Source organism: Mauremys reevesii, linkage group 11 (genome assembly GCF_016161935.1).
Source record: "Mauremys reevesii isolate NIE-2019 linkage group 11, ASM1616193v1, whole genome shotgun sequence".
In the NCBI taxonomy this organism is placed as follows: Eukaryota; Metazoa; Chordata; order Testudines; family Geoemydidae; genus Mauremys; species Mauremys reevesii.
The window spans coordinates 12,129,160-12,143,366 of record NC_052633.1 but is presented as its reverse complement, the minus strand read 5'-3'; the positions used below and the strand labels follow the sequence as shown (position 1 = coordinate 12,143,366).

The window sequence follows — 14,207 nt, the reverse complement described above, 5'->3', positions numbered from 1 at the left end:
GGCATCTATTATATACTGAGCAGGGAATGTTTTTTTCTCATGCACCTACTACACCAAAAGAGGCTCTTACCCAGAGGTGAAAGTCAGCCGGTACCGGGGTGGCCCGGCTTCCCCAGGTGGCAATTTAAAGGTGCTGGGGCTCCCAGCAGCAGTTGCAGCCTCAGGCTCTTTAAATTGCCGCCAGAGCCCTGCGGCCAGAGCTCTGGAGTAGCAGCGGGCCTCCGGGGGTTATTTAAAGGGCTGGGGCTCCTGCTGCCTCTACTGCCCTGGGCCCTTTAAATAGCCATTGGAGCCCTGCCGCCGCTACCCCAGGGCTCTGGGGGCTATTTAAAGGGCTGGGGAGGTAGAGGCAGGAGAGCCCTGGGCCCTTTAAATAGCCCCCAGAGCCCTGCTGCCGGAGCCCTGAGGTAGCAGTGGCAGCTGGGGGCTCCAGCAGTGGTTTAAAGGGCCCGGGGCGGTAGCAGCGGGCTGAACTCTGGGCCCTTTAAACTGCTGCCAGAGCCCCTGACTGCCGCTGCTACCCCGGCGGGGGAGGGGGTGGGCACTTACCAGTACAGGGCTGGCTCTGACCCCCCCATCCCTGCCCCTTCCGTCCGAGGACCCGCCCCTTCCAGGTGCCAGCCCCAACCCAGTCCCGTACCAGTAAGTCCCTATTTCTACTTTCACTCCTGCTCTTACCTGGGGTTTATTGCGAGCTCTGTCCCAGAAGTAGGTGTAGGTAGCTTATTGCTGCAGGGGGTGTAACATGAGGCATTGTCCTGGGATGAGAAAGGAGCACAGCTGCTGCCCCACACCCTGTAAGAAGATCCAGCATATGTTCTGTCCTAAGACTGACCAGCTCCAGGGAGGAGAGAGACATAACTAACCACTTAGGGTATGCCTACACTGTACACTAAACTAGGTCTCTGGCTTGTGGACTCAGTGTTTCCAAGCCCACACTTGAGCATCCAGACTGCATTATAAACCTGGGTTTACAGTTCTGGATTGGGTCTCACAACCATGCTAATGCATCCATGCTACACAGGCCTTCTGACTCAGGTCTGTGGCTTGAGTTGTGTCCACACTGTAAAATGACAGGACTTTCTGGAACTTGGGCTGTGACCCACCCCCATACCAGGGCCCTAGGAGCCAGGTCCTGAGCAGTTGTTGACTCAACTCAGATTGATTTGTTTGTGGATGGAAGGGGGGCTTGGGCTCGGGCTCAAACCTGAGTCAGAGCCCAGGCTTAGTGTCCAGTGTAGACATACCGTTAGGTGGCACTATCAGAGACCAGCAAGCTCTGCAGGGGAGGGGAGAGGGATAGCTCAGTGGTTTGAGCATTGGTCTGCTAAACCCAGGGTTGTGAGTTCAATCCTTGAGTGGGCCATTTGGGGATTGGTCCTGCTTTGAGCAGGGGGTTGGACTAGATGATCTCTTGAGGTCCCTTCCAACCCTAATAATCTATGATTCTATGCAATGGGGAAAGGCTTCTTATACCATTCTCCTCCCTTGTGTACAGGGCTGGCTCTAGGCACCAGCTCAGCAAGTAGGTGCTTGGGGCAACCAAGGGGAAGGGATGGTACATTAGGCTCTTCAGCAGCAAGTCCCTTGGTCCCTCTCAGAGGGAAGGACCCACTGCTGAATTGCTGTCAAACAAGAAAGCGGTGCAGTGGAGCTGCTACCAATTGCATTTTTGTTTGTTTGGTTTTTCCGCCGCTTGAGGCGGCAAAAACCCTGGAGCCGATCCTGCTTGTGTACCTGCCTGTGGGGCCACCACAATCCAGCTCTGTATTTTTAGCTGTACTTGGGCTCATCTCCATTTTAAGATAGTTTCTCTTAAACAGAGACCATCAGGAAAATCTGCACTGCTTCTGTGCAATTGTAAGTTAGGTGGAATATCTTTGACAGTAGTTTTCAGCATGTGGAAATTTACTAATAGAGTTTCTTTTCTCAGTATTTTTTAAATCTGCTTATCCAGTATCGAATAGTCCTTTCTTTTCATTGTCTCCTTTAAATGCAGCAACTCTAAATGAGAAATGGCCTGGAATTGATGTGCCTACAGGTATCGTTTGTTGTGATCATTTATTAATTGTGCTGTGGTTTTGCCTGGAAGCCACCACCCCATTGTGCTGGGCTCTGTACAAACATATAAGAAAGATGATCCCTGCCTCAAAGAGCTTTTGGTGTAAGTGAAGATCTTACAATAAGTAGGTAGCACTAGTAAATCCTTACAGAGTCATAGGGGCATCCATGCAGTCCGCACAGGGTCAGATTGTACCAAGGCCAAGAATATTCACTGTTCCTGTGCTAAATGAAGCATAGGGACCACTACTTCTAAGGGCCCCCCAGGGTGTACATTGCCCCAAAACAGTGGAGAGGAAACAGGTCCATGGCTCCACTCTCCCTTGCACATTGGTGCATGGGGCACTGAGGAAAACAGGCTGTACCTTTGCAAGGGCTGGGGATTGATGCAGCCTGCTCACCTGCCTACATCACTTCTGCACCAGAGAATTCGGATCCTGTGAGGCAATCGCTACCTGAGTTTCCCCAGGGAAGGTGCAGCTCCACTTGGCCCTCTGCTCACGGCTGTATCCAATGGGCACAATCTAACCCTCACATGGGAGCCCTCCAAAGGAGCTTCTTTACTTTCTGTGAAGGACTCATGTCTCCTGCACTGTCAGTTTAGTCCAGGGTGGTGGAGATACAAAGGAAATTTGACTGTCATTACTCAGATAACTATCAGTAGAACTAAGGGGCTACAGGAAAATCGTGTGCCAGATGTTAGACCACATTCAGAGCTTATTTACATGGGGAATATAAATTACATGTTAGTAAATCCATGTGAGCAGGTATAGCCTTCACGCAAAGGTCAAGGTGTCTCAGAAAAAAGAAGTAACAAGAGAGTATAAGTTCCTTTAACTTGTACTTTCCTGTTGGTTTCTCCTGACCTGCTCTCCGTTGGATGTACAAATCAGCCCTGCTTACAGCACACCAACCTGCTGATTTGTAATTTACATAATCATTAATGTCACCTGTGAATTTGGTGCATAGCCTTATGAAGTAAGAAGAACAGTTTTCAATAGTGACCCTGCCTACTCTCTATTCGGGCTATCAGGAATATATATATGATCCTTGGGTTATAACAAAATACTTGCATTGCATTTACTCTCACACAGACTTTTCTGGGCTTGTTCGAATAACTGCTAGCCTAAATTTGGATTAAATTTGGTATAGTTTAAAAATATATATCTATTTAAATAATGGCAGTCACAGCTTTGTCACAGTCTAAACTATGTCGCTTAAATAAAAAATTAAGTGTCCACGGGTGCTACAAGCACAAAGGAAATATAACCGTTTTCTCTAAAGTAAATTGTAATCTGTCAACTTCCTGACATCTCAACTGAAGGCAGATCTGAAAAACAGAACAAAAAGAAAACCTTCTGCTGAGCACATTTACACAGCTACATTGGAACATGCATAATATCTGAATTAAAAGCAAAGAAAAATTTGGCAAGCAGTAATAAGCAAAAGCTCTATAAGCAAAAGGGAAGAATGTTTCATTGAAGACTTTTTAAAAAGTCTGTAAAATAATGCTGTAAAATAATGCCACATATTATTTATAAGTATTTGGACAAGAGTTATGTTGCTGAGATTCACAATACATTAGAATGCAACAATGGAAATCATTTGCATATTACCTATGGGATCTGTGGGGAGACATCCTGCTCCCACCAAATCAAGCAAGAACCCAGTCCTGCAAAGACATATGCAGTCACTTAACTTTCTGCACTGTGGAGTCAATGGAACTACTCTCAGTGCATAAAGTTAACCACATGCATAAATCTTTGCAGAATCGGGGCCTACAGCATATTTAACATCAGCATCATACCTTTGAATAGGCCATTTACTCAGGTTTGATTATATATTGGACCAGTTTTTGCTATTAAGAAGAAAAATATTTAAAGAAATCTAGATTTCAGTTCAAAATCAAATACAGTAAAACCTAGCTACTTCATTGCAACTTACTGAATTTTGCTAATTTTCAGGTAAGAAGAACAAAAAACCTATAAAAGTTTTGTTCATATCATTTTAGCTTATTTTTAATTAATGATATTTTGTATAACCATGTAGTGTTAACAAAACTGCATTGCAATGTAGCACTCTGCTATTACATTTTGTTGGGGGGGGGGTGCATATTTGGGTGAGTTATAAAGTAGATGGGTTAAGAAAGTGCAGATAAGTGAAGTGCAGCTTCATGAGTGTGCATACCAATTGTGAATCCATGAGTAGCATGCAGCTGAGACTAAACATTTTGCATGCCGGATATAGGTGAGGGCTGGGTTGGATAGCTCCATAGGCTAATTGCTCAGCCTTTCATCTCTGGAGAAGTGGATTGAAAGTCTTTGGAGGATTAGGAGAGTTAATGAATTGTGATCTACAAAGGATTGGTGGCTGGTCTTCAGAGATGGCTGTAGGTATATTGGTGCCTTACAGAGAACCATCTTTTCTTCTTCCCCATTTCTAACTCTCAAGGATAAAAAAGGGCCAACAATATCAATTGAATATATATATTTTAAAAAACCTATAATTGAGATCCACCCTGAAACATAGGCCAGCATATAGGAATATGAAATAATTTGATTTATCTGAATGTTGTGGGGTTTGCCGATGCCATATTACATTGTTTATTTTCTGGTTGATGGGTTTGGCTTTACTTTTTGTTTTACTTTTATTTTGCTTTCACTCCATATTTTCTCCCCCACCCCTCTCATTTTGTAACAAGAAGGCAGACTTTGAGGCCCTGAATAGGAATGCAGGGATTTTTTGGCTAGATAATCCTAGGCTCAGGTTCTAAACCCTTGCATTAGAAGTCAGGGTAATAATTATTGCTGAGGTAAGCTGGCAGGTGGGACCAATTAGCTCCAACCAAGACCTAAAGGAGGTGGAATGAGCTGCCTCTAGTAGAAGGAAGTAGTTTAGAAGAGGAACACTAGGAGTAACTGCAAAGTCTAAGGGTGAGGTTTTTTTGATGGCTTGTTTTTGAATTATCAATAAGGCTAATCTCAGATGGGGTGAATTTGGACAATAACTTCTCCTCAGTAGTGGGTGAGGGTAAGGACTTACTCTTTTGCTTCTCTTCCATCCCAAATTGCTGAAGAAGCAAGCAGAGGAATTTTCATTGTCTGAGGGCTCCATTTTCTCCATGGGTTCCTGATTCACCTTCACCTCACCCAGCCCTGTGCTCTCAGGGAGAAAGCAAATGGCGCCCATGGTCCAGCCTTTGCATTTTCAGCAGCGTCAGACCATTATGTGTTATGGTTCTTCTCAATAGCTTTTCCAATGAGTGCACATCAGTCTGCTCCCTCTGTTTGCTTGTCTCAGCTTCTGACTGTCCCTGTTTGTACTTTGAGTAGTAAATGCATGTACAGAAGTTCCTGGGGGGTGATCTTATCTTATATATGTGGGCATCTGCCTAGTTGGACCATGTCTAAAGTTGCCACTGGGGTGCACAGGGGCGGCTCCAAGCCCCAGCATACCAAGCACGTGCTTGGGGCGGCAAGCTGCGGGGGGCGCTCTGCCGGTGCCGCGAGGGCGGCAGGCAGGCTGCCTTCGGTGGCTTGCCTGCAGAGGGTCCACTGGTCCCGCGGCTTTGGAGGTCCGCCAAAGCTGCGGGACCAGCGGACCCTCCGCAGGCAAGCCACCGAAGGCAGCCTGCCTGCCGTGCTTGGGGCGGCAAAATGCCTAGAGCCGCACCTGGGGGTGCAAAAAGCTACTTCCATCAGAGGAGGGAGACATGCAATCCAAACAAAGCAATTCTATCTACTAGAAACTATAGTCATGAGTTAGATTTGTTAGAGCTCACTGCTTGTTACTAATGACTGAGAGTCTTGGGAATAGACCAAAACTTCCTCTATGCAACACTAAAATCATTGTTTTTAAGACTCAGCTCAGCAAAGCTCTTACACACACACACACATATGTGAATAGTTCCACTGACTTCAACAGGACTGCCAGTGTTCCTAGTACTTAAGAATACACTGTACTTAATCTGTTTACTGGTTTTGGTCCTTCCGACTTTATCTTCTGGCCGTCCTCTAGAAATTCATAGCAAGTATAAGATGTAGCCATAAAGGCCCCCCCCGAAAATTCCATGGGTTTAATCTGATAATTTCAAAGAGGGCTTAGTTACCATCTCACAAAAAAACAGGGTGATTTGTTTTGCTGAGCGAGATGTTTAGAAGGGCTTATAATTAAAGGACTTACTATAGTTTGACCAATATGAGGCAAATATTTTTCAGGAAAATATACTAACTATATTTCTTCATTGGTAGCACAAATTTTCCAGATTCCAGTTGCCAATCTGAAGTACTCATTTCCTAGTATAATCTTATTATCATAGGTGGAGGTGTTAGGTGAAGCTCATGCTGCCTAATAATTTCCATTATAAGACCCTGATTTCAGCTGTTCATAACTTCATCAGAATGCAACTGTTCAGGCTGAAATTATCAAGGCCAGTTGCCTAACTCAGGCTGACTTTTTTTAAAAAAATTTTGAGAATGAGATTATGGAAAAATATACTGGTTTTTACCCATGTTAAATTCTTACAGTTGTTTCATTGAGAAACTCTAGTGTCTCCATGCTTTGGAACAGGGACTTGAAATTTGTCAAAAGGGTTGCCCTGGTATCAAGGATCCTATCCTTGTGAAAATCCCTTCAAATAGAGGTAAATCATGAACCTCTGAAAATTACAGTTTGCACATGCTCAATAGAGGGTTATTAGAGTTTGGCTGCTAAATTCCATCTGTACCAATCATGCTCCCTCCTCCTACAGCTCCTGTTTATCAACGGGTCTGCACTGTGCTATCCCCACACAATGACTGAGTATGCACCCTCCTGGAGGCATCAGAGGCTAAGCAGCACTTTCCCTGCAATTTCTCCCAGATGCCAGGGTCCACTGAGATACAAGGCATCAGAGCTGAGTAGAGACATTTTCTCCCATATTGGCACGTAGGTGGAGCTAGACCACAAGCCTGTCTCAAATGCAGAGGGATTAAGGAGAAGAGGGCGGTAACAGGAGGAAGAACTGTGGGGGTTGAGAGGAACATAGAAGCTGGGGGTGATGGGGATAGGAACAGAAGAGTTTATAACCACTAGAGAATAATCCCTTCCAGAATCTGGATCTGAATCCAGGATTCCTGAATCTCAGTATTCCTTTGAAAAAGAACAGGAGTACTTGTGGCACCTTAGAGACTAACAAATTTATTTGAGCATAAGCTTTCGTGGGCTACAGCACACTTCTTCAGATGCATAGAATGGAACATATATTGAGGAGATATATATACACATATCAGAGGGGTAGCCGTGTTAGTCTGGTTCTGTAGAAGCAGCAAAGAATCCTGTGGCACCTTATAGACTAACAGATGTTTTGCAGCATGAGCTTTCGTGGGTGAATACCCACTTCTTCGGATGCAAGCAGAGGAAGAAGTGGGTATTCACCCACGAAAGCTCATGCTGCAAAACATCTGTTAGTCTATAAGGTGCCACTGGATTCTTTGCTGCATATGCACATACAGAGAGCATGAAAAGGTGGGAGTTGTCTTACCAACTCTGAGAGGCCAGTTAAGTGATTGCAGAGCCATTGGCCATTATCTTTGAAAACTCATGGCGAACAGAGGAGGTCCCGGATGACTGGAAAAAGGCTACTGTAGTGCCCATCTTTAAAAAAGGGAAGAAGGAGGATCCGGGGAACTACAGGCCAGTCAGACTCACCTCAGTCCCTGGAAAAATCATGGAGCAGGTCCTCAAGGAATCAATTCTGAAGCACTTAGAGGATAGGAAAGTGATCAGGAACAGTCAGCATGGATTCACCAAGGGCAAGTCATGCCTGACTAACCTAATTGCCTTCTATGAGGAGATAACTGGCTCTGTGGATGAGGGGAAAGCAGTGGATGTACTATTTCTGGACTTTAGCAAAGCTTTTGACACGGTCTCCCACAGTATTCTTTCCAGCAAGTTAAAGAAGTATGGGCTGGATGATTGGACTATAAGGTGGATAGAAAGCTGGCTAGATCATTGGGCTCAATGGGTAGTGATCAACGGCTCCATGTCTAGTTGGCAGCTGGTTTCAAGTGGAGTGCCCCAAGGGTCGGTCCTGGGGCCGGTTTTGTTCAATATCTTCATTAACAATCTGGAGGATGGCGTGGACTGCACTCTCAGCAAGTTTGCTGATGACACTAAACTTGGAGGAGTGGTAGATACGCTGGATGGTAGGGATAGGATACAGAAGGACCTAGACAAATTAGAGGACTGGGCCAAAAGAAACCTGATGAGGTTCAACAAGGACAAGTGCAGAGTCCTGCACTTAGGACGGAAGAATCCCATTCACTGTTACAGACTAGGGACCGAATGGCTAAGCAGCAGTTCTGCAGAAAAGGACCTAGGGGTTACAGTGGACGAGAAGCTGGATATGAGTCAACAGTGTGCCCTTGTTGCCAAGAAGGCTAATGGCATTTTGGGCTGTATAAGTAGGGGCATTGCCAGCAGATCGAGGGATGTGATCATTCCCCTCTATTCAACATTGATGAGGCCTCATCTGGAGTACTGTGTCCAGTTTTGGGCCCCACACTACAAGAAGGATGTGAAAAAATTGGAAAGAGTCCAGTGGAGGGCAACAAAAATGATTAGGGGGCTGGAGCGCATGACTTATGAGGAGAGGCTGAGGGAACTGGGATTGTTTAGTCTGCAGAAGAGAAGGATGATGGGGGATTTGATAGCTGCTTTCAACTACCTGAAGGGGGGTTCCAAAGAGGATGGATCGAGACTGTTCTCAGTCGTACCCGATGACAGAACAAGGAGTAATGGTCTCAAGTTGCAGTGGGGGAGGTTTAGGTTGGATATTAGGAAAAACTTTTTCACTAGTAGGGTGGTGAAGAACTGGAATGGGTTACCTAGGGAGGTGGTGGAATCTCCTTCCCTAGAGGTTTTTAAGGTCAGGCTCGACAAAGCCCTGGCTGGGATGATTTAGTTGGAAATCGGTCCTGCTCTGAGCAGGGGGTTGGACTAAATGACCTCCTGAGGTCCCTTCCAACCCTGATATTCTATGATTCTATGAAGTAAGAGAAAAAAAACTTTTGAAGTGATAAGCAAGATAGCCCAGTACAGACAGTTTGATAAGAAGTGTGAGAATACTTACAAGGGGAGATAGATTCAATGTTTGTAATGGCTCAGCAATTCCCAGTCCCTATTTAAGCCTAAATTGATTGTATCTAGTTTGCATATCAATTCCAGCTCAGCAGTTTCTTGTTGGAGTCTGTTTTTATTCCTTTGTGATCAGCAAATAGCTGTGACACCCACTGACAAAAGATGTACTCCCTATCCCTCTAGTGACTTCCACAGAGAATGACAGCTCACCACTGCTCTCAGTGACTCCATTACTCAAGTGATAGAGGACTGTGCTGTGGATCTAAAAGTCCCTGTCCTACTGATGTCCATATGGGAACACAATGTGGCCCCACATGATGGACTTTCTGACTTCAGTTTATTTGTAAAAATCTTAGGAAATAGCATCCCAAGAAACCTATATTAAAAATGTTGATGTAGCAAAACACTCAGATGTTAGGAAATGCCAGTATTAAGCTTGCCCATGCACCGTTAATTCAGCCCCTTTGTGTGTATGCATCATGATACAGTCTTCAATTACATGATAAACTATTTTCCCATAGAAACCGTGCCCCGTTCAGTACACAGTACAATCAGTTTTGTGTCGTAAATGAGGCTGTTCTCTGTAGGGATTCCTGCCTCATTTGTTGCAGAAATTGGCAGTGCATAGTGAGGGAGGCAGGGGATTTCAGGAAGACAGAGGATGGTCTCATGGCTAATGCAGTTGAATGTCTTCCTGGAGAATTGGATTTTATTCCTAACTTTGCAACAGGATTCTTATGTGGTGCTGGGCAAGTCACTTAAACCAAACTTTTCATAATTGGCCACTAATTTTGTATTCCTTGTTTTCTGAGTGCCCGACTTGAGGCACCTGGGCCCAGATTCGAAGAAGCACTGAATGCTCTCTGCTCCTGTTGAAGTCAGTGGGAGCTGTGCTTTGAACATATAAAGTCCTTTAAAAATGTAAATCCTCTGAAAAATCAGGCCATAGGTGTCTCAATAAAGCCACCAAAAATTAATAAACAACTTTTGTCTTTAGTCCTTCTGTGCCTCAGTTTCCTCTGTGTAATGGGGACAAAATATGCTTCAGAGAGGTATTGTGAAAATAAATTCATTAATATTTTTGCAACATTAACTATCTGTTAACTCACCTCCATCCATCCTGTGCACTGAATGAGGCCAGGGTTCTGTGGATATAATAGTTTGTTACCAAAGGGGCAAATTAAGGTTGCACAGGCAACCTTAATTCTGGCATTTCCTAACTGTTGAGTGCTTGACATCACAACCTTAAAAATGTTATTTTAAGCTTTTTATGTAGTATGTATTTTACATTGAAATTACCTTTTCCCTGCACCTTAAGATGCTGTATGTTTGTTTATTGTTCAGTCAGGGTACATTAATATAATACATGAATGCTTTTAAAGCAAATTATTGCAAGCACTACATAGCTGCCACTGCAAGTGATGAAGAAATTTAAATGATTTCTGCTGTTGAAATGGGTATATAAATATACTGTTTCCATAACTTGACAGCAGCAAATGTCTGAGAGTTCTCCTATTGCTGGCTATGTCCCTTCCTCCCACCACACGCACACTTACACACAAAAAGAGGAGGAGGAGGAGGAAACAAATGTTCATATAACACACGTCCTGTTATTGATTTTTCACCCCAATCCACCCAGAGTCTTCTGTGCTGGAAATAATTAGACCCTGTGTACAAAGATGAAGCAAGAATCAATTCAATGCCAGGTTGCCAAAAATGAAGACAAGGGCACTTAATTAATGTGGTGTATGGCACTCTTTCTTTGGATGAATGTGCTTCCCTTTTTGAGAAGCAGCTCAGTGGTGGTGATGTCACCCAGCCTGCTGTTAATTAAATGGTGTTAGCTTTATGCCTGTACAATTCCATTGGGGGGAAGGGAAAAAATACACACTTGGGTCGCAGCATCATTTTCCAGGAGCTCTGCAATTAAAAAGAAAAGTCTATAAAAGGTACAGTGTGAGTTCCATTCCCATTGCAGGAGTTTATTTCCTCTGATATATAATACACTTTATTACAAAGAGCATCACAAAACACTTTAGAAATGCTAAGAGGAATAGAAGGTTTAAAGGCTGGCTTTGAAGCGAGGGAAGTGTTGTGGTGCCTTGGAGGGCAGGGAAGAAAATGTTCCAAACAGATGGGGCTGGATGAGCAAATGAGCAACTTCCAGCTGTGGACAATTGTAAGGAAGCCATGAAGCAGCAGCCAGGTTGGAAGAGTGTAATGAGGAGGTGGATATGAATCCAGAGTAAACCATCAGAGCAATCTTGAATTGAACATAGGACGTGAAGGTGATGTGAATGAGATTGTTTAAGTCTTCCCACATTCTGCTATAAAAGGGATGATGGATAGCTGAGGTCAGAACCTGTTGATCACTGTAGTCACCTACTTAACTACTTATGGAAGTACTGTGAAAGGCAGAACAGACAAACTTAGAGATGAGAGAGGCAGTCAGAAGATAAAGTATTGGGTTTAGGTTGACATCAAGATTTCAAGAGCTATTCAATGATATTTTTGTAATTTGTAAACAGCAGAGAAATCCAGCTGTTCCCAACATTGTGATTTACCAAGCAGAAAACCTCAGGCTTTCAGTTTTCCCATTGTAGGGAGGTATTAATGCTGCCTAAAAAAATGCTTTGTGCACTATAGCTGTACAGCTGCTTCACTGCAGGAACTCCCTGCCTCTGAGCAGACCTCATTTCTACAGGCCTTACTGGGAATCTACTTCTGTTTCTTCCTCTCTCCTTCGACATCTTACACCAGAGGAATCTCAGTGGCAGCCTGGTGAAAACTGTTTCTAGGTCTGCTCCATCATCACATGTGCACTGGCTCTGCTTTTGCCTGCCATGCTGCCATGCTTTGCTCACATGTGTTTGCCAGATTAGAAGCTCCAATTTAACCCAGCCTGCCATGATGTCTTTTGAGGGTGAGGTGAAGTCTGTCTGTAAGCCCTGCTGGGCCCCTCTGCTTTTGACCTCTGTGGACTCCCCTTTATGGCTGGTGTTATTCTGAACCCTCCTCTGTAGCCCTGGGCCTCCTTCCTGGTTGCCTCACCCCCACCTTGGCAATACTACTACTTTCCTACAAGGCCTCAGACACAGTCATGATATCACAGATTTTCCTGTGTTCTGAGGGAGTCCTATATCAATGAGAATTTTGGGTTGAGGCAGGTTGACCCATACCAATTACGCCTCTCCTTTGCCATGTAATGGGCTGGGGATCTTTCTTTTCTTGTGACATTTCCTTCTACTTCCTCCTCAGCTGCAGACTAAATTCTGACCAGCCTAATTTATGTAATTATTCTGTATTCATCACTGTAGGATGTTAATAATATCATTTCCTCTCTTTCCCCCCCCCCCAGTAAATGGGAGGGCAAAATCCTCCTCTTTGCCCAAAAGCGCCAAGATCTCCCCGTCCTTTGATTCAGAATCCTTTTTCAAATGAGTATCTAATTGTTAAATCCCTGGAAACTGAAGATATTTCTGTACTATGAGTTGGTGCTTTGAGATAGGAGAGCACATATGGGTATTTCTTGATGGAAAGCTAACTGGAATAAGTGAGTTCTTTGGATAGATTTGAAGAAGTGTTAGATCCTTAGCCTACCAGAGGAAGAAATGCTGGTCTGTGGGATAATTATTGATAGAGGCTATAGAAACAAGAGATTTTTCTGGCGTGGCATTCATGTACTTCTTATGAGTCAAACTCTCTTCTACTTGGCTGCTAGGTATCCATTCTCTCCATTCTGATCCCACCTTAAAACACTTCTTCTGTGCAACCTACTAGTAGATCAACTCTAATGTTGAAGTGCTTATGTTATCTCTCTCATCTGTCTAAAAAAATAGTTTCTCATCCCTCATTGCATTTTGATTTTGAACTGTATTGTTGGTATATTTAAGCCATTTGCTCCATGAGTCTATGTCCTTCTTGGACATAGGACCAAGCACAGTGTTGATGCTCAGTAAATAATAAATCGCTATACCGATTTAAGTCAAATAGTTAAGCCAAAATAAAAAGAACTTGGTAATGTTCATTGTCACAGGTTCACATTTTCTTTTGTAGGTTCACAACGGCCAAACCAAAAATAGACTGTGTTGGTATGACTTTTCAGTTAAGAGTTATAATAGATGCGTAATGTCTTAGCCAGTGTGTTCTCATTACTTCATTACACAGAAGGAAAATCTGTGGAACAGACGGAGAGTAGAACTGAAATGGATTTACTGAACTTAGCCTAGTAGTGGCTGAAGTATTAACAATAAACCAGAGCTACTGTGGTGCAATTCAGATTTCAGTAATGTCCATGTGCTGAGAAGATCTTAAGCTCATGGACACAATAGACTAGCACAGAGTCTGATCTATAACTAATCTCTCTTGAGAAGGCCCAACAGGCTAATGTTTCAGAAGGATATTATTTCTGGAACAGTGTTAGTGATTCACATTGCTTTTGTTGGTTCATATTTTTAAATTATTTATTGCACTCATTTAGGGGATCAATTCAGGAAAGCACTTAAGCATGTGTTTAGGTGCCTTACTGAATAGGAGCCTTATGACTTTGAGCCTGGTATTGGTTCCACTGAAGTCAATGAGAGTTTTGCTATTTACTTCAATAGAAGCAGGATCAGGCCTGTAATAGGTAAAGGATTTGTTTATTTGTATCCTTGGGAGCATAAATATTACACACATCATCCAAAATCATAGTAATGTAAACCTTGTTATTGCCAGAATCAAATCATGTTGCTTTAGATTTCATATAATAAGATTAAATTGAGTCAGATTCTTATATGTCTGTCTTTTCTTCTGTAGTTTGGCTTTGCATCCTCGGAAGGACATTGTGGTAACTGCAAGTGATGACCGCCTCTGGAAGATGTGGGCCTTTCCTAATGGGAACATCATTATGACAGGCGAAGGCCACACTGATTGGCTTTCTGGCTGCTGCTTCCATCCAAGGTTAGTACAAACAGTACCCTCAACCAGCACTAATCCCTTCTGGGGAAGTGCTTGTTTGCCTTTTCGTCCCTCGGTGGCCTGCTTTG

General features: G+C 43.7%; 1 protein-coding gene across 3 annotated transcripts in view; it reads left to right on the top strand.

Annotated features, from left to right (window-relative positions):
- Nucleotides 1–14,207, top strand: part of SPAG16 (sperm associated antigen 16) — a 738,799-nt gene that overhangs the window by 410,921 nt on the left and 313,671 nt on the right. For all 3 annotated transcript variants that reach the window (XM_039494401.1, XM_039494402.1, XM_039494403.1), the window contains exon 11: nucleotides 13,978–14,121. In XM_039494401.1, the coding sequence (XP_039350335.1) occupies nucleotides 13,978–14,121 (144 nt within the window). The remainder of the gene's footprint in view (nucleotides 1–13,977; nucleotides 14,122–14,207) is intronic.